General features: G+C 39.9%; 2 protein-coding genes across 2 annotated transcripts; both read left to right on the forward strand.

The window, feature by feature from the left end:
• The first annotated feature begins 1,564 nt into the window (after positions 1-1,564).
• On the forward strand, positions 1,565-5,023 carry LOC146562008 (uncharacterized). Its single transcript, XM_085293078.1, has 2 exons — positions 1,565-1,681; positions 3,928-5,023. Exon 2 carries the CDS (start codon positions 3,946-3,948, stop codon positions 4,609-4,611), a length of 666 nt encoding a protein of 221 aa, XP_085149204.1. The 5' UTR covers positions 1,565-1,681; positions 3,928-3,945; the 3' UTR covers positions 4,612-5,023.
• Positions 5,024-5,294: 271 nt separating this feature from the next.
• On the forward strand, positions 5,295-20,328 carry susd1 (sushi domain containing 1). The gene is made up of 19 exons (XM_085293492.1): positions 5,295-5,477; positions 5,800-8,183; positions 8,315-8,458; positions 12,066-12,221; positions 12,335-12,487; positions 13,434-13,613; positions 14,537-14,716; positions 14,834-15,013; positions 15,566-15,745; positions 15,831-16,010; positions 16,168-16,680; positions 16,915-17,079; positions 18,744-18,838; positions 18,914-19,100; positions 19,258-19,351; positions 19,459-19,714; positions 19,794-19,833; positions 19,945-20,038; positions 20,189-20,328. Exons 2-19 carry the CDS (start codon positions 8,129-8,131, stop codon positions 20,205-20,207), a joined length of 2,871 nt encoding a protein of 956 aa, XP_085149618.1. The 5' UTR covers positions 5,295-5,477; positions 5,800-8,128; the 3' UTR covers positions 20,208-20,328.
• The last annotated feature ends 904 nt before the right edge of the window (positions 20,329-21,232 follow it).

Here is a 21,232-nt window from a genome sequence, read left to right on the forward strand (position 1 = left end):
GACGTAGCGTTAAAGAGTTAGTAGTTTATTTTCTTACAACCTGTAATTTATTGCAGATTACTTGTATTTGCTTAATTGTTTACTAAATGTTTGAGGTGTGAAATAAACCGCAATGGAGCAAAATATGGGTGTGTGTGGTTGGAGTATGTGTTAGTGCGTGCGTGTGCGCGCGCGCACATTTTTCTTGTAAAACAAAGGGGGGCTAGCAAAAAACTTTTGGGAACCACTGAGTTAAAGTGTCCCATTAAACCATGGCAGCATGCACAATGTCAGGACCCTGAGGCTAAAGCAGCTAAATGGTATTCAGGCATCGTTTGATTTATTTATGTGCTTTTCCCTTTGTGACAAGTCAAAATGTCTCAAAAAGCTAAAGAGCAGCTGCTCTCTCAGACAATAAGAGTAAGAACAGAGAGTAGAAAGCACTGGTTTTCTAATTTAGAGGTGCGGTGCACAGTTCCCGTGCACAACCGCCTCTGACCTAAAAACCTGCTGGAAAATAAGAAATCACTTGTGAAAGATCAGACGCAGTTTCAACATTGAGTGTCCTCTGCATCAGTGCACCTGGTGCTTTAACACATGACTCTGGTGCATTCCTCAGGGTTTGCTGTAAATATTCTTGCATTCCTTGTTTGAGCTTTATTTAGTTTACACCAAATTGTTGTCAAACATAATCTTAAAGACTGTTTTTCCTTCAACATAAGAAATACATTTTCTGACAGGTGGCATCTCCTTTGAGCCTTCTCTTTCGCTGAAAAAAATAAAGTAATCCCCAATTTAGTCATTATTGTAAGGTCACAGTCTTAATTTTAAAGAATTTTTTGAAAGGGGTGTGTTGTTTGTTTGTTTGTTTGTTTGTTTGTTTTACTTCACAATATTTGTTGAATAGCTGAAATTTTTAAATTCAAGGATTTGTCACAATATTTAACACGGAGACTTAGAGCCTGTATTATATATTAGAAAACGTTCAGTGCATGGGATTGAAAAAAGTGGCGTTTTAAAAGGACAAAATCAGGACAAGTGTCTGTTGTAGTTCTGCGTAAACAAGAATTCAGGAAGGGACTGCAGGTATAATCTGACTTCACTGCCAGGTCCAGTAAAAGTTAGCGCCAACTTTAGATTGACATTTTGATTTTAATTAAAAACTAGCTGAAAAGAGCCTGTATTCACTGTAAGCGGTGTCTATTTTAATATTGTTATTATTAACTGTCTGCGCATAAGCACGTTAGCATATTCTCCAAAATGGCAAATAATGTGCAATAAATTAACCTTTCTTCATTTCCTTGTTTTGGGTGGTGTTTGCCTTTTTGCTATTTCTAATTTAATGAAAACTCAAAAGTCAACTCTGGATGGTTAACATGTGAAGCAGAATCAATATAAAGGTCAATCCATTAGAAAATCACAAAGTTTAAAATAAGAGACGCACACACAGGTTCTGGTGTGAGTGCGTCGAGTCTGCCTCTGTGCAGCTACAGCTGTGAGCAGTTGTAGTGGATACGATGAGGGGAGGGCGTGTGTGAAGGATTTCTTGTTTGTAGACCACAAGGAATACTCTGCAAGCAGGAGACATCAGTTTTGCCAGCGGCACAGCAGAGCAGGAGGAAGCCTGCTTGATCATCCCATCTATGCCATGTGATTTTCCTTACATCGACCCGGGGAAGAGTTCAGGCTTAAAAAGCTTAAGGTAAAGGCATGTTTTTATTAAATTGATGTGTATTTTTACAGAAATGTGGATGTTCATTGTTGCATCAATTGTGTGTTTGATGTGTAAAGGACAGTTTTAAGTAATGTTAGCGTTCAGATAGCCATCATCATACATTAAGTGTACTCTATACTGCCCAACATTTTTAAAAAGTCAACTCTGTGATATTAAATTATTGTCCATTTTCTCCTGGCTGTGCCACATAGTTCCTCCTCCCAGAGATAACGCTTCTCCCAGGCTGCTCGTACTCACTGCTGAGACAAAAGGAGTCGCCAGCCATGTGAAGCTAAAGCCATAAACCAATGAACGTGTTTAAAACATTATCTATTTTTCATCTGTTCTTGTTCTTGCTCAGTCACCTCTACAAACTGGAGCATTCCCACTCCAACATGTACACTGCAGATATTATTCATTTATAGAGTCCCAATTCTGTCTTGCAGGAGTCAGTCAAGTGTAAGAGGGTCAGTTTGTAAAGCTCCTGTGCAGAGTGCAGTGCATTTAGCACACAGAGCTATAAATCCTCTAGAAAAGTATTTCAATACAGTTTCCAGTGTGCATATTTATTGCATATTCCCATTTGCATTTGTTTGCGCTTGTCCTTTCTTTAAAACGGGACTAAAGCTTGAAGATTTGCCCACTGACACGAATCTGTCAGCATTCCACACCCATAAGTAGGATGGCAGGTTTCCAGGATGCTCTGATGAGCAGTGCCTTTATCACTTCATCTGAAATGTTTCTGTGTGGCAGCAGGGGAGGAGGAAGGTGTGTTTAAAAGAGATCAAACACTCACTTTCCTTGGTTTGTTAAAGCACTTTTGAGGCCTTCATCTGTCTCCACCTTCACAGAGCCGGTCCTTCGGGAATTCAGGTTATTTTTGCTTCCTTTAAAAGTAACGGCTTCTTTTATTTATTCAGAGAGGCCAGCGCATAAAACAAGTCCACTATTTGTTGCCCCAGTTACACTGTTAGCGAAACACTGTACTATAATGTAACTGCATGATGTAGTCAGTTTGTAATTGTGCATTAATAATTCAAAAATTAAATAAATAAAGTAGGGGTAAATTTTGTTGACCTCAAATCATGTAGCAGCACCTTTATTCAGACCTTAGTAATAACTAGATATGTGACACCAGCCATGGTTTCTTGACTATTTCTTTCAAGGTCAACTTTGATTGTGGGCACTAACAGTGAAGGTCAAGGTCAAATATTTAGCCAGTCTAGATAGACAACATTAAAAATGATATCTTTAAAACTGTGGTCACTGGACCGATAACGAACAGACAGACAGACAGACAAACAAATGGAAACGATTACATACTCCTTCCCTTCAAGAGAAAACAACTGTTTCCTGTCAAAGGGTTTAATTATACTATCAAGCATTTTAATATACATGATGCAAACATATGCTTATTTTGCACCATCAGTGTCCATGTTGGTCATGATGCCAGTTTGTTTGTTTGAGGAGTTTGGAGCATTTCTGTGGGAAGCAGTTCAAGTCAGGTGATGCTCTGCACATCACTGTTTCCTGTGATGGATCTTCACAGACCCTCAGACGTCAGAGGGCCAGTAATTTTGTAGTGCCATGTTCTTGACACTTTCTTGACATTGGCATCAATTAATTTCTTTGGTGGAAATTCATCAGATTCATACAGTTGTATTACAGCTAAAAGATAAAATACCCGTCCAGGTGAACAAAGACTTTTTGTTTTTTTTACAGATTTCATAAGTCTTAAAAAACTAAAAAAGAATGAACACAATATACATAAAATAAAGATACAATTCAGGGCACAAACCCCAGTTTTCTGGGTCAAAGGTATGTGGCCTCCTAAACTGAACTGTATTGCTTTTTCTAGAATCTGCAAAGCAAAAACAATTTTCCCGTTACATACAATGCAGACTCATAAAATCAATAAGCTTCCCTCCAAAAGCAGGGATGTCATAATTTATTCATTTAGACCATTTTGTTTACTATGTAGTAGTAATCTTAAAATGATTATATTAGTATTTATTGTTTGCTAAATATTCTCATATTGTTAAAAAAAAGGAAGGCCTATTTACTGGATTATTCTATATTGTTTTGGGCTCACAAAATAAACCAGCCCCAGGTGTCTGTTGTTGTGAGCTGGTGTTACATAAATAATATTGAACTGAGTCTTGCAGTCATCCTCAGTGAACAGACTACAGTTTCTAAGGTCAGAGGCTAACCTCCAGTTTTTTGTTTGGTCTCAGTGTGAAAGGCAGATTTACATGAAGAAGCAAGGAAAAGGAAACACTGCCACCATCCCCATTTCTTCCCCAACAGGGAGCAGCAGTGTGCAGGTCTACCATGACTATGAGAAGGTGGCCTTCAAGATGCATTCTGGAAATGGTCATGCTGCAGAAAACAGTTCTCATCCCAGGAGAGACCAGCTCTCCAGCCGAGCTAGTGCCAACGTTCCAGACATCAACTCCATCAGCCACGAAGAAAAGCGCAGCACGAAAGACGAGATTGGCCACAGGAGCTTCATAAGGACGATGGAGTCAAGCAGCCAGGGCTACTCGGGGCCAGAAGACAACTCAACAGACCCACATGAGACCCTGACAGAGACTTCAACTCTGACTTTTGTGGATGGACGCAGTACGGAGGAGTCAGCAGAGAGCCGCAGTCTCCACGGAGTGGGGATGGTTTATCTCAAGGAGTTTGTGCTCATAGATGATGATGAAGACGGGGATATGTCGCTAAGAGAGAAAACAGTGACAGACGTGTCCTTGATGGATGGAAAAGCTGCAGACCTGGTGTGCAGCAGGCTTTTGTCCACCTCCAGCGGTTCAGTGTCAGAGTACAAGGAAACATCTGCTCCTGACGCGCCTCCTCCTGAGGAGCCTGAAGCTGCACATGAAAAGAAAAGCTGCTGTTTGTGCACACTTTTATGACCCTTCAGGATCTCACAGCTTTGTGTCCATCATATGAACCGTGATACTGTCTGTGATAGAAACCTGAGCAGTCACTCGTGGTATGGGAAGCAGAAGAAGATTACATTCCTGACATGCTTTTTTAGCAACCAGCAAAACATGTTCATGTTCAAACATCAACCACTAATGTGTTTCAGTCAAACTGCTTTTTCATTATAAATATGAAATGTAGGAAACAGTATGGTGCATTTGATAAAAGTTACAGTAAGAACGATTTGATACATGCATGTTTCTGCAATAAACGGCTGGTTCTTGAAATATCAGGTGCTAACAAAAAATATAAGAAATTTCAGTATTAAAATGTCCCGCCTACTTATATTACTAATGTCCCAGTTTCATTTTGTCCATTTGAGATAACGCCACCTTTAATAATTGTAACAGCAGTGCACAAAGATCACAATGACTGATCATGCAGAGAGAGTCTTAGGTTTAGGTTGCCCTGGATCCTGTTTTACAAATAGATCCTCTTTTTAACTGCATTGTTCCCTCGCCATAAAATATGTTGGCGCAATGGTTCAGTGCTCATCAACAGCTGGCGTAGGCAAAAATAACTGAGTGCCACCTGAGTGTTATTTTTATTTGGAAGGAATATGTGAAACACATTTGTCAGAACTCAAAGATACAAACTGTGTGTTTCTTTAAGATACAACCCTTTTTTCCTTACATGCGCTGTGTCCATGAACTTCTCTGGCTATTACACTACGTTTTTGTGTGTGATAATGCAGGAGCCAGTGCATTCTGATCTGCTGTTTTTATTCAGCAGCTACCTGAAAGCACAAGGTATGCATGATGTCCAGTTGTGCTACTCTCACACCAGAACGGAGCTAGTGAGTGGTTATTTTCTGCTCTTGATGTGATTTATAGTGAGAGCCTGACTGATACAAACTTAAACGATCTCTAAAGAAGGACAAATTCAGACAGACTTGATTCTTTGAGACTGTCTGGAGTTCACCTTTGGGATTATTTTAAAGGTACAGTGTGTAAAACCTCACCACTAGATGTCAGTAAATTGCAGTCAACTGGATTATATTTTGTTACCCTTTCAATTCAAGTGCATAATCCTAGCTACAGTAGCTGCTGTAGAACAATCAGCTCTGGCCACTGTTTATCTGTAGTGAGTCTAGGCTGTCAATCCCCTGTTTATTTCAGCTGTCAATATGTATCCATGTCTATTTGCTTTGGAAGAGGCTGAAGACCTTTGTGAAAGGAGTCCAAAAAGAGTCGACGAGACAGCAATGCTAAATTCTGTCCTATGGCAGTATTTCTGAGGTGAGTTCTTGAGGATATCTTTAACTTTTCTGTCAGAAAGTAGTGCTTTGAGCCTCTGTTAGGGTCTGCTCTCTCATACAATGTGAGAATGTAATCAAACTGTTTATCAGAGGAAAACTGTGTTTTTAGGGCACTTGCCCTAACATTAGCTGGTTAGCTTATAATGTTAGTTTTTAACCAGCTGTTGTTGTTTAGCCAGTTTGTTATCAGCTGTCTGGAGACTTGAGAGTTTCAAGTCTAATCTGCTGATGATAAGGAATTACCAATATCAGGAATAAATTAGCATGTTTATGCACGTTTTCATGTGTAAGAGGCCTGTCTTCAGTTCAGGGGTCGAACACATGCTTGTCACATGATGAGTTTGAGGCTGAGACAAGCTTGAACTTGTAGTCTGCTTCTTTACATGGTTTATTGTTCGTTTGTGCATGTTTTATTGAGGAAGCTCAGTTTTAAAAGGAACTATTTGGATGTTTACATCATTTGAAACCTTGCTAAATACTGTTTTCCCCTCAGACTTGAGGGAACTTATGGAAAAGAAAGGAAAAACACTTGTTCATGTTTTACATATATTGTATGTCCCATAGACTTACATAAATATAATTGTTATTTATTCATAACGGTTGGACATTTTGCATTTATTTCATGCAATATAATTCTAAGGACCAAGTGTAAAGAAGTATAAATTCAGTATTGTTTTGAGTAGTAAAAATGTGAAATGTCTTGATGCGTGCTCAATCATCCAGGTAAGCAAATCCCAAAAAGTTTCCTATTGACACTTACCAGCCAGTGGACACTCTTTCAATGATGAGGATGTACACATCCTGAATGGGGAGGAAAGCTGGTTTGAGCACGAAGTCATGAGGCCATTTACGTGAAAAGGGAAAGACCATCTCTGAATCGAGGAGGGGGCCTAAAGGTACATCTTTTACCATCTTACAATGCTGTGATTAAAGCCATTCCCCAACTCTCTGTGAATGGTACTTCTGGCCACTGATCAATGGTTGTTGATCATTCGTCATGAGAATTTGCATATTAATGATCAAGGAACTGACCTCACAGCCCATTGTTCATTCAGTGGGCTGGTTTCAGTCACTGTAGAAATCTACTGTTTATAAGTTTGGGGAAACCTGCAGTCAGCTGAGACTGAAGAAGTCACTTGGATGAGTGACGAAACGTTTCTCCCACTGAAAACTCTACGTCCAGATGAACAGAATCAACCTTTTGGGGAAAATGTGAAATGTTTGAGGAGAAAATTATATAAACTGTGTATTTAAACAATCATGTACTATTGGATTGTAAGTTTATTCAGTTTTTTATTCATTTATTTTTTATTTTCTCTCTTTTCCACGTGATGTTACTCATTTGTTCAAAGGGGTCACTTCCTTGATGTTTGACTAAACTAATGGTTTTGTGATTACCCAGACCTGATGTGTGCTCACACAAACACACAGTTTTCACTTTGATCTTTAGTTTGGACAAAAATGTCTAAAACTGGCCCGTGAATATATAAACACACACACACAGACACACAGAGCCACAGCTATGAAGAGTTTAGCTTACTAATTTGAGTGACAGAAAACCCCAGTTAGGACCCTGCTGGGCAGAGAGATAGGAGCTCATCAGACTTATCTCCCCCTCCCACATCACCCACTGCAGACCCCTAGTTTCAACATAAATACAAAAACTTAAAACACCGCTTATATATTTATGGAGTCTAATCTAAGTGAGCCATCACTTAGCATCGGGTAAACTGCACTTAACCTTCATGAATCCATAAGAGCTGTGTCAGTGGTTAACACCAAACTGGTGTAATGAGGAGTTTAATATGCACAAAACTAACTGTTACAAAGTGACACCATGTTTTTTAAGAGGAAATTCAGCAGGTTTATGGGGCCAAATATAGCTGTTATCAGCTCCCACAGCTGAGTGGGCAGTCCACTGTGAGTAGTGAACGTATCATCTGCAGATGCGAGTAGTAACTGAACATGCCAGACGATGACAGCTAAAACCACAAAACTGCTAGAGGACCATTGAGAAAGGAGTTTCTTTCCCAGGGTGACCTCAGCTCACCCACTCACAATTCTGGTTATCAAATGCGCTCAGCTTAATAATGGTGCACAAGAAGGAAGTACATAAATAAAAATAGAAAAAACGAAGATGAGGACGAAGAGGTTTTGTGTCGGGTGAAGTCCACGGGGAGACTGGAAGGATGGATGAAGGAACCAAAAGCATGATTGTGTTCTTTCTGCTCTTCGTTTTTTCAGGTGAGAATCCTGGTGACGTTTTTCTCCCCACAATTCTGATTTTATAATTACAACGTATGATATATATGACATAATGAACAACTTTAAGTATCAACATGATAATTGGAGAAGAGTCCTCTCTATCCTCTCAGGTAAGCCAGCAGAGGGTCAGAGTCTGTTGGATGTGTGCTCAACCTGCCATGCTAATGCCACGTGTGACGACAAGTCAGATGGCTCGGGCAAAGTTTGTAACTGCAAGTACGGCTTTGTTGGAAATGGAAGAACCTTCTGTCAAGGTAGGAAAAAAATAAATATCTGTACTGCTGCTCCAGTTAATATATTAAAAATTAATCAAGTAACTTTATGTAATGTAAAAGAGGCTGCTCATAGGGATAAACCCACAGCGAATCAGCATCCACTTGTACAGTTTTCCAAGACTCCAAACAGCTCTTTAACGACTTTATGCTAACTATTTTGGTTTCATCAAATTTATCGTTTTTTACCGCCAACATCAGGATCATTTCTAGCAACAGCAGTGATCTGTTAGCACTCTGCTGCTGCACAGCAATCAAACAGTATGTAACCAAACAGCCCACAGACTAAAACATTACACGTATCTACCTGTTGTACAGTTTTCACACGAACATCTCCACTGTCAGCATCTTGGCAGCAAAATGAGGGATGTGAGGAGAAGAGGCGGTCTGATTGACAAAGTGTTAGCCAAAGTTTTATATCACAGGCAATCATTTTAAAACAGCGTATGACCACAATTAACAAAGTAGATGCCATTTTTATTCCATATGACCCCAAACTAGTTTTTACAGAGTTTAACGTGTTTATAGAGGTCACATCAGAAAGACTTCAATAGGTCTGGAAGTTACATGAGTTAAGGCAAAGTTTCATTGGCTTTATTTTCCTAGCCTGAAGCTATAACCATGTTTTATGCTGGCTATGCCACAGGCGAGGTTAATAAGCTGGTGAGCATGATGGAGTATTTAGCAGCTCACAAGCTACAAATATAGCTCCAAATGTTGCTTTGCTCAGTATGTTAACAACCCTTTGCTTCCTGACACTTGAAGGTATATCTTATTATAGTTTCTATCCAAGAGGCCAAAACTAGACAGAGTCTAATCCATACTCACAGCTTTATGAGGTTGTACCTGTATGGACTATTCTTGGGTAATGGTGATTTGAGCTAAATGCTAATCTGAACTGGCTAATACTCGCAGTGATCCTAATTTAGCACGTTAGCATCATATTACATTTGATTATTAGCCAAAAAAACACAAAATGCTGCTAATGCTGAGGGGTATGGAAATGGTTTAGTTACTATCCAAGAGGCCAAACCTAGACACAGCTAAATCCATACTCACAGCTCTATGAGGTTGTACCTATATGGGTTGTTCTTGGGTAAAGGTGATTTGAGCTAAATGCTAATTAGAAGTGACTAATACTCGCAGTGATGTTAATTTAGCATGTTAGCATCATATTACATTTAATAATTAGCAAAAACACAAAATGCAACTAATGCTGAGGGGTATGGAAATGGTTTAGCAAGTTTAATAAAGGCGTGAATAAGTAAGAAGTATAAAAATAATAATTACAGAGTTGTATTAATACATACCACTAAAAGGAATGAGTATTCGGGCCAGATTAAAAAAACAATTTTTTAAAAAATAGATTAAAGTCCAAATACTATTTTGAGAAAAAAGTTGAAATGTGGAGTCATATGAACTTGGAAGAGTTGGCCGGATATTGTACAAAAAATAAACTGGCTGGCAGTGGACAGATACAAGGAAACTGATGGTTACACCCTCATGCAATAAAGAGGATTTATGTTGTATCAGACAACCTGATCTTCTGATACAGCCTGCATCCTCTTTGCTCCACAGAGGTGTAACCACTGATATCCTCACATCTGTCCATTGCAGCTATTTCCTTTTGCACAGATGCAGTAAGATTCCAAGATTGTTTTTCCTTCTGAACAGATGTAGTTTTCTGCACCATCTCTTAAAAATCCAGAAGTACAGTGGGGCAAAAAAGTATTTAGTCAGCCACTGATTGTGCAAGTTCCCCCACTTAAAATGATGACAGAGGTCAGTAATTTGCACCAGAGGTACACTTCAACTGTGAGAGACAGAATGTGAAAAAAAAATCCATGAATTCACATGGTAGGATTTGTAAAGAATTTATTCGTAAATTAGGGTGGAAAATAAGTATTTGGTCACCTCAAACAAGGAAAATCTCTGGCTCTCACAGACCTGTAACGTCTTCTGTAAGAAGCTTTTCTGTCCCCCACTCGTTACCTGTATGAATGGCACCTGTTTGAACTCATCATCTGTATAAAAGACACCTGTCCACAGCCTCAAACAGTCAGACTCCAAACTCCGCCATGGCCAAGACCAAAGAGCTTTCGAAGGACACCAGGAAAAGTATTGTAGACCTGCACCAGACTGGGAAGAGTGAATCTACAATAGGCAAGAAGCTTGGTGTGAAAAAATCAACTGTGGGAGCAATCATCAGAAAATGGAAGACATACAAGACCACTGATAATCTCCCTCGATCTGGGGCTCCACGCAAGATCTCATCCCGTGGGGTCAAAATGATCATGAGAACGGTGAGCAAAGATCCCAGAACCACACGGGGGGACCTGGTGAATGACCTGCAGAGAGCTGGGACCAAAGTAACAAAGGTCACCATCAGTAACACACTACAACGGCAGGGAATCAAATCCCGCAGTGCCAGACGTGTTCCGCTGCTGAAGCCAGTGCATGTCCAGGCCCGTCTGAAGTTTGCCAGAGAGCACATGGATGATACAGCAGAGGATTGGGAGAATGTCATGTGGTCAGATGAAACCAAAGTAGAACTTTTTGGTATAAACTCAACTCGTCGTGTTTGGAGGAAGAAGAATACTGAGTTGCATCCCAAGAACACCATACCTACTGTGAAGCATGGGGGTGGAAACATCATGCTATGGGGCTGTTTTTCTGCCAAGGGGACAGGACGACTGATCCGTGTTAAGGACAGAATGAATGGGGCCATGTATCGTGAGATTTTGAGCCAAAACCTCCTTCCATCAGTGAGAACTTTGAAGATGAAACGAGGCTGGGTCTTCCAACATGACAATGATCCAAAACACACCGCCCGGGCAACAAAGGAGTGGCTCCGTAAGAAGCATTTGAAAGTCCTGGAGTGGCCTAGCCAGTCTCCAGACCTCAACCCCATAGAAAATCTGTGGCGGGAGTTGAAAGTCCGTGTTGCTCGGCGACAGCCCCAAAACATCACTGCTCTCGAGAAGATCTGCATGGAGGAATGGGCCAAAATACCAGCTACTGTGTGTGCAAACCTGGTAAAGACCTATAGTAAACGTTTGAGCTCTGTTATTGCCAACAAAGGTTATGTTACAAAGTATTGAGTTGTATTTTTGTTATTGACCAAATACTTATTTTCCACCCTGATTTACGAATAAATTCTTTACAAATCCTACCATGTGGATTCATGGATTTTTTTTTCACATTCTGTCTCTCACAGTTGAAGTGTACCTCTGGTGCAAATTACTGACCTCTGTCATCATTTTAGGTGGGGGAACTTGCACAATCGGTGGCTGACTAAATACTTTTTTGCCCCACTGTATTTTGTAGAGGGTCAATGCTAATTTCATTAGGGAGATTTGAAACAACAACTTATTTATTAAAATACTTAAAAAAAAATTCTTTTTTAGTTTATTCTTTTAAAAAGTATATATTTTAACCATAATATTCTATCATGCAGTTACTTATCTCACATTATTTGGGTTTATGAAAATGTCTATAAACTCTAAGGATAATTTTTCCCATGGACCTTTTCCACACCTTTGACTTGCAGAAAAAAAATTCTTATTGATCGTTTTCTTTGTTTCTCCAGACAAAGATGAGTGTCAGATAGGATCCAGTAAGATCTGTGGCCAGCACACCACTTGTCACAACACTTTTGGCAGCTACTACTGTACTTGTCTGGCCGGCTACAGCCCTTCTAACAACATGGCTGTTTTCATCCCAAATGATGGCACCCACTGCCAGGGTGAGTTTGCGCTGTACCCAGGGTTTTTTAAGCAACACCTATGATATTAGAAATACATTATTAAATGAGCAAATTTTAAGCCACATGTTCATCATCTCTCTTTGGCTGTGCAGACATTGATGAGTGCGGGATCACAGGGCAGTGTGGAGAGGGAGCTCAATGCAGGAATCTTGAGGGCAGCTTTGACTGCAGCTGCCAGGTTGGATACAAAATCCACAATGGAGTAGAACCCTTTAACCCACTGAGAGACAAAGCTTCCTGCAAAGGTGCGCTCATATGTATTTATAGGACATTTTGTCACTCATCTAGAGTTCTGGTGTAATGTCAAAAATATATGGCTCTCGGTTTGGCTCTGCCACACTACTATCTGGTTACTATTATAATGAAGGCCAATGTGAAGGTTCTCAGTCATCCAGGTCATGGTAGTCTAAGGTGCTTGGACAGAAAAGTGTCTGGACTTCTTTAAGTTTCTTGAAGACATTTCATCTCATCCAAGAAGCTTCTTCAGTTCTAAGAGCAATTGGTGGAGACTCCCAGATTTTTAAGCCCTTTTGGGAGTGTCCCAAAGAGGGCCCAGGGCCCCTAATCACACAAGCCAAGGTGTGAAAATGGGTGTGGGTCACAATCAGCCAAGGTTTCCAGTGAACCCATTGTGAAACCTAACCCCACCCTGTCATGTGATTTATTGAGAACAAATGACCCAGGATGTGAGTGGGCGTTAAGTCGTCTGAGAAGGGATCTCACAACTGGATTATAGATGGCAGACAGTTGGTGTTGTAAGCCCCGCCCTCTGTTCAAAGATGGTTGTTCACAGTGGACATAGATGGCTTCTTTCACTCCTCTTTCAAACCATCTGTCTTCTCTGTCCAAAATGTGAACACTGACATCCTCGAAAGAGTGACCTCTGACCTTTAGATGCAAACGTACAGCTGAGTCTTGACCTGTCGAGGTTGCTCTATGTTGTGCCATGCGTTTATGAAGTTGCTGGCCCAAGGTGTTTGGAAATGTTGTAGGTGTTGTGAGGTAAGATGCCTGAAGAAGCCTCTCAGATGAGAGATGAAACATCGTCAGGACACTTAAAGAAGTCCAGACGCTTTTCTTACCAAGCTCCTTAGACAATGACAGTCAATCTTGAATTAAATCCATGCAACCAGTTGCTGTAAAGAAAAGCTGGATGTAAACCTAAATTGTGTATAATCCTGTCCTGCTCAGTTGTTAACTGTGGCCCACCTGCACTACTGGAGGACACGGTGCTAGTGTCAGTCACAGGAACTACGTACAGCAGCGTGGCCACATTCATCTGCGATGAAGGCTTTGTGTGGAGGAGGGGAGACAACAGCTCTGTGTGTGGTGCTGAGGGTCTGTGGAGCAAACCTGACATGGTCTGTGAAGGTAATGAAACTCTTTGGTGCTTGTAGCTGTTGTGATGTTCGGGTCTGCTTAACATTATGTGTTTTAAAATGCATTCACTGATATTTTCATGCTAACACTGGAGACAACACTGTGAATCTCAAGGTGATTATCTGCCAAATTTTTACTTATTCAGAGGATTTCAGGATCGTTAAGCTCATTACTCTTTTGTTTGGGTCACTTTTGATGAGGTACCCATTTAAAAATACATCATTAAAGGTCCTTATTGTACATTTGTCTGTTTAAAAATATGTTAACCCTCTCAGAATTAACAATGACTTTTTACAGATGTGAAGAAACAAGCGCAATAATTTTATTTCCACAGCATCTATGAAATGTGCGAGATATGAACTGAAGCTGAACGAGAGCCGCACGTGATACCAATTGGTACCACAAGATACATTTGAATGTAACCTTTATTTTCCAGGCTAGTCATTCAAGGGACACAAAAGCAAAGCCTGATGAGGAAATCGAGAGATTAGAAACAGCAGCACATATCAGAAAATATCTGAACACATCCACTGGTGAAATGCTGCCCCCTGGTGCTGAAAGTTTTGTTAAATTCCATAAACAGAAATGACTAAAACCTTAAAGTCATGTGTCACATTGGAGAGTGTATTAATGCTGATTTTCTTCCTAATATGCTTATAAACCTAAAAAATGTTTAGTTTAGGTTTTTTTTGCTGAAACAAGTTACTCTAATACTTGTTAAGAGTATTAATGCATTATTTTTACTAATGTAAAAACTTGCTTAATAATAATAATAATAATATTTGCATGTTTTTTCCAACATCCAGAGAGTTTTAGCCAGTGACAGGATTGTTTATGAAATGGATCAGTTTGAGTTGTTGGAGATTTTCAGGTGAAAACATTTTCACGCAGCATGTCACTACTTTGGCTCCCAGAGGTTGACTGTGGTTCTCCACCTGCCGTCCCTCACTCACGCTTGCTGTGGAATAAAAGCACAAGGATGGGCACTGAGGTGGTTTATCAGTGTAACTCTGGATATCATAATGTTGGAAAGGGAAATGTCTCCATCTGCACTGCAGCTGGACAGTGGGCGGGTCCATCTGTGCTCTGCCGAGGTACTGTCACTGTACTTTCATGCTGATGAGGACTATTTCTAATCAAAAATGATTGACTGACCGAATTAATCTGAATCCTTTGTGTTACGTTGTTGTGGTGATTGTCGTTCCTTGTAGAGATCTTGTGTGGAAATCCTCCTGTAATTGAATTCACTGGGCAGGTGTGGAGTTATAACTCCACTCCTGGCAGCACTGTGCTCTATTTCTGTAAAGACGGCTTTTATAACAAAGGAGGAAATAATGTATCCACCTGTCAGGAAAATGGTCAGTGGACATCCCCAACTTTGTCATGCCAAGGTAATCAAACAATTGTTTTCTAATGAAAAAAAAAACAGCATTAAATTATTAAATTCAATTCAATTTTATATAGCGCCGAAAAAACAACTGTCACCTCAAGGCACTTTATATTAACCACTTGGTGACAGTGGGAAAGAAAAACCCTCTTTCAACCAGGCTAAGAGGAGGAAGACGGGAAAACATCATAAGGACTTTTGAAAAAAAACAAATAAATAAATAAAGGTTTAATGTAGAGATTTAATGAGATAATTCAAGATTAAAGAGATTTTTTAAAGGTGGCACTCAGTAACTGCATTTCGTTGCCCTGTACCTGTGCATGTGCAATGACAATAAAGTTGAATTCTATTCTATTCTATTCTAAATTGTCAATTTTAAAAAGTCACTTGATTTTAAGACCCGGTCGGTCCCCTTTGATTATACCTGTTTCTCTTGCTATGACAAACTAAACTATATTGTTCAATATCTTATTGTGAAGTAAATTAAAATGTCTTGTGCTTTCAGTTGTTTTTATAATCCTCCATAACTCCCCTTGTGTATCATTTCCCGTCATAGAGATATTATGTGGGAATCCTCCAAATCTGCCTCACACTGGACAAGTGTGGAAAGGTAGCTCCACCCCAGGAAGCACTGTAATTTACTACTGTAAAAAAGAATTTTATCACAGTGACGGAAACAATGTTTCAGTGTGCACAATTAATGGTTACTGGACAAAACCAGATATCTCATGCAAAGGTAACATCTTTCTTCTGGCGCTCTCGAGACACAAATAACTGTTTATTTTCTTCTGTTAAATGATAGATTTTTTTTTCATCTGTAGAAGTTGACTGTGGCAAGCCCCCACTCATCCCTAATTCAGTCATGCACTGGGATAAAATTTCCACTGTGGGCTCAAAGGTTATTTATCAGTGTAAACCTGGATATCTCAGTGCTGGAACAGGGAATGTATCTGTTTGTAGTGCCAGTGGAAAATGGGATGGAGCACCGATCCTTTGTCAAGGTGACATTTAGCTATAAACTTGTGTGTTAATTACTGTAAAGTCATTTTAAACCACTGTGCAGTTTAACCATACACAATTCAAAACTCATTGAAGCATTGCTGACAACATACATCTAGCTATTATCACCCACAATGACCAGCTTTCTTTTTGTTGTAGAAATCAACTGTTGGGAGCCTGTTTTAAAACCCAATGCTAAAATGTTATGGGATGGCACATCACGCATTGGTAGTGTGGTTTATTACCAGTGTGCAGAGGGATATTACACCAGGAGCCTGAGAAACTACTCAGTATGTGGAGAAAACGGACTATGGGAGGATATTGATCTGTGGTGTGAAGGTGCAGATTATTACGTAATGCATGTTCAGGGGCTGTTGTTGTCGTTGTTATGGAAAAAAGGCATGTTTGATGGAGGATTGGACAGTGTGTCTGTCTTGTTGCATTTCTTTATAGCCCACAGTCTGTGCTCATTCATGTCTGTGTGTCAGACAGAAATAAGCTGTGGTCCCCCAGTAGCCCTCCCCCACGCTAACCTCCTGTGGGGCCACAACAGCACACCGGGCAGCACTGTGCTGTATGAGTGTATGGAAGGATTTTACCAGGAGAGTGGGAATAATATGTCAACATGTTCACTATCAGGAGAGTGGGGGGAAGTATCTATAAAGTGCAAAGGTAGAGTAACGATCTCTCTGTATCTGTTCAGCAGTGGGAGCATGATTATTTCTGATTATTAGCATGCTGTTTATGTGTTTGCATGCTTATTAATTTGTTTGTCCCTGCATGCTCTGTGGGTCTTAATATTTTTCTTTATTTCTAGGATTTTGGTTTCCTTTAGGTGCATGCTGAAAAAACAATGAATAGCACTATTTCTGAGTCATTAAACAATTCACTCTTGCTATTTTCCAGCTAAATGTGGCCCAGCTCCTTTTCTTGCCAACTCAGAGGTCGTGTGGCATAATAGAAGTGTTGTGATCCACCGCTGCGTGGCAGGATATCACAGCTGGAGGGGAAGCAATGTCTCTGTGTGCGGGAGCTCCGGGGAGTGGCAGAAAGCTACTCTGAGATGCATAGGTAAGTGTCAGCATACAGTTAAAGCCACAGTTCTCATTGTTTCATTACAGTCATCTGGAGGAGATTCCAATTGTTTAACTTGTATTTAGTAGCTTTTCAGTGCATCTTTCATTATGGCCCAAAGAGATTCTGATGCAAGTTAACAAGGCTGAAAAGCCCCCAAAAAGGAAAACCTTTCATAATACCCAGATCAACAACCGGTATTGGTAAAACAGATTACTGGCCTTCAGAATACTCAGTATTCTTAAAAGAAAGGACTGTGCTGGCCAAAAGGCCTGAAAGACTGCAGAAGACAACTAAAGTGGCTGACTGCATAATTTTCATTACATCTAGCCAACATAAGAACATTCTTGATGAGGTAGGTGAATGATTGTTAAAGTCTGCAACCAAGAAATTCTTTCATGGATGGAAATATAGTGTGTTTACAACAAGGTGCAAACCACTGGTTACACTCAAGAACAAGAAGGCCAGATTAGTCCTTGTCTGAAAAAACAAACTAGAGGTTGATCGGTTCTGGCAAAGATTCTTTTGATGCAAGAAAGAGATTAAATTGTACCATAATGATGGCAAGAGAAAAGAAGGGAAGAGAATGAAAGGAACTGCTCATGTTCCAAAGCACAGCACACCATCTGTTAAACACGACAGAGCCAATGCTTTAGCATGGGATGGCTGCCAGTGGAATCAGGTCTTTAGTGTATGATTGATGACATGACTGTTGATAAAAGAAGCAGGATGAATTCTAAAGTGTACAAGGCGCTACTCTCTACTCAGATTCAGCCACATGCTGCACAACAGACTGGATCGTGCTTCACAGTACATGTGGATAATGATCTAAAGCGTAGCTTTATGTTGCAAAGAAATGGGATATTCTTCAGTGGCCAAGTAAATCAGCTGATCTCAGTCCAATGGAGCATGGTTTTTATTAACTGAAGACAGAACTGATGGAAGAGTGCAGTATAATTGTCATACGCTTTGTGGATTGTTGCTTTTTACAGAATCAAAGACAGGAGGCAGAGAGAAAACTCAGTGTAAGCTTTGATTTTGATTTCCCAGGTGTTAAACAAAGTTCAGAGTCCACAGAGCAGTTTACAGAAAACTAGGAATCCATAGATCAGGAAATACTAAGAATTCCAAACACAAGCAAACTCAGCACTAGATGATCCACAGTTAGAGGGATGACTTGACAAAGGACAAGGAGAAGCTGAAACAATAAATACAAGAGTTGGTGGGGGAAAGGAAACACAGCTGAAAATAATGATGGAAGATGAGAAAAGGGAAGTAAAATAAAACAGGAAGTAATTACTCAGAGACAAAAGACTAACATAATACGACACAATAGAAAGAATAAGAAAATAAGTGACTGTGCCAAATAACCCTAAAGCAGAATATTAATGAAATAATCATTAACCAAAACAAATAATTGAGGCTCAGGATACTAAGAAATGTCATCATCAACCACAATCAAACTAAGAACCAAATGGAACATTAAATAATAAACAAGAATTACATCCACAAATTAAACACTGGTTCTGAAACCCAGGACCATAACAATAATAATACAGTACAACAACTGCATGACTGTCCATGACCAGCCTGTAGTGGGTAAATACTGTGGTTGACATGTTCATTATATCCCACAAAATGCTTTTTTTTTTCATCCACAGAAATCAAACCACCTATCAATCACCTGCTTATTTTTAATGAAAGCTGCCTGCAGTGGAAAGCAGAAAAGTACGAGGAGGACACAGAGGTTTACAAGGTCAGATAAAACATCACCTACCTTCTTTAGCAACCAGGACTTTTCTCCATGACACATTTGGTTTAAACTTTCTAGGTGACTTACACTGGATCCAGGGACTACCAGAGATCCTTTTATGACAAAAGGAAGAGATTTCTGAGCTCCAAAGCAGACCAGCTGAAGCTCTGCCTTGGCTTGCTTCCAGTCACAAACTATAGCATCACCATCACTGCAACATCTGCCAAGTTCACAGCCTCTGTCACCACAAACACCAGTCTACCAGGTAGCAATTTAACCTCAACTCTGCTGTAGTCTGATAAAATTATTTCCAATCAATGTACCAAATATATTTCATAAATAAATAAAAGTATTGTGCATTTTATTCTCTTTGGTCCCTTTATACTAAGCAAAATACTTTATAATATGATCTTAATCAATAGTACCTCCAGGACCAGTTGTCTACTACAGGGAATTTGACACTCCTCTACCAACGTTGAGTCTGCGCAGATCACCCAACACACTGGACTTAATAAGGTATCAGCATGGCAAGGGGAAAGATATCTGATATCTCTGAATCCTTTCCAAACAAAATCATGAAATGTTGCATGTTAGAGTTAATTTTTTTGTCTTTTTTCTCCCAGTTTGTACCAAGTGTTTGTGCTTCCTGTAGAGGGGTTTATGATGTTTAACTGTTCCTCTCCTGCAATCGCGCCGCCTTTGAGCACACTTAAGTCACCAGCGGAGTACATCACTGCTCAGTTTGAAGTCCATCGTGTTGGAACAGAGATGAATCTTACTATAGGAGATGGGCTGCTCTATGGTGGCTTTTATAATGCACCACTGGAGAGTGGCAAGAACTATTATATCATTTTACGGGCTGTCAGTCAGTGGAAATCGGTGAGTGCAGCTATTCTATGGTTAAAAAGTAATGACTGAATATGTTCGACGGACTTTAGCTGCATGTCTTCTCTCCTAGGCCTTAAAAAGTTCCTGTGTCCTGTGGGCTAAAGTAACAGGTAATGCACTGTGAAGCAGTCAGCAAGATCATTTTATCCACCATTATGACACTCTCAATTTACCCCAGTTTCCAAAGTGTCACTTAGTCACAGAGACTTTCTTCATTCCAGCTACATCGTACGCTCTGAGGGTTTCATCGCTGTCTGCTGTAGCTACCATAGGGCTGGTTGCCGTGGTTATTTGGGGAGGCTACAGTATCCACTGGTATGGAAGATGGCACACACTTCATTACATTTCATTTTCACACTATTAACATAATTTCATGTCTAAGTAGACACACTGATCCATCAGTATATTAGTATAATGATCTATACTCATAGTTATAGCGTAACGTCCCTCTGTCCTTGTTTCCAGGTGTTTCAAGAAGACATGATGCTCCTGAGTGCTGACGTGCTCTAATACTGTCCTGAGTTTCTAGCAGTACATTTTGTAAATAGTTGTTATTTTATATTAAATATTATCACCATATTAAACTTATTAAAATCATTTTTTGACACAGACTCACATTGTGATTATTGGGTGTGCAGAGGTCCTCTCTTCTGTTCCAGGATCTCAGGGTCAGTTTATGATACTAAAGTCCTTTAAGAAGCAAGTCTTTCCTGTCTGCAGAGCACATTAAAATGTGTCAGAGCACTCATCAGGACACAGAAAGTGTGTGAGCAGAATGTCTCTCAACTTCTGGAAGACTATGTCCGGGTCAATGGTGTGATGAAGAAGAGACTTGGCTTCCACACGTTGACCTGTTGTTTGCTGGTCATCAGTGAAACCAAACATCCTTGGTGATGTGGGCCCTCTTAGTTCTACTCTGTTTTGTGATGCAGTCGTGGTTTTGGATTAACGTTGCACAGTTTTGACACACCACTCAAGAAATGCTCTGAATGTCATAGAAATGCTCATAGAGAAAGAAAGAAAGTGCAGACAATGTAAAGTGTATATAAATATATATATACCCCTCACACTTTGAAAGTCTTATCTCACACTACAGCTGCAGTGCAAACTCACATATCCCTTTTTGGAGTAAAGATCCTTCAAAGATGGGAAGAGTGACACGATTCCAAGTGCATGAAACTCCTTTGTCGCTTTAGTTAGAGTTCTCCTGCAAAAGCAGAAGTGTTGTTTGTGATGAGATTCTTACCAGTTTGAAAAATGAATGGAATAAACATCATGCCTCTTACCCTTCCTTTTCATGCATGTGAGCTACAATGATCTTCACCATTAATCGCCTGGTGGAATCTTTCAAACTCCCAGTTTATTCATACTCATGGATGACAGTCACCCCTGCTGGTTTGGAAGTTGGAATCTGCGCCACTGTCTAAATAAATTTGATACAAACCACAAAACAACTGACCAAAAAAGGAGACAATTTTAACCCAAACAACTATTTGTTTTCCTCTAATC

This window comes from Mchenga conophoros, linkage group LG12 (genome assembly GCF_057382185.1).
Source record: "Mchenga conophoros isolate Kocher_MC1m ecotype Shallow Benthic linkage group LG12, M_conophoros_male_GT1.1, whole genome shotgun sequence".
Lineage (NCBI taxonomy): Eukaryota > Metazoa > Chordata > Actinopteri > Cichliformes > Cichlidae > Mchenga > Mchenga conophoros.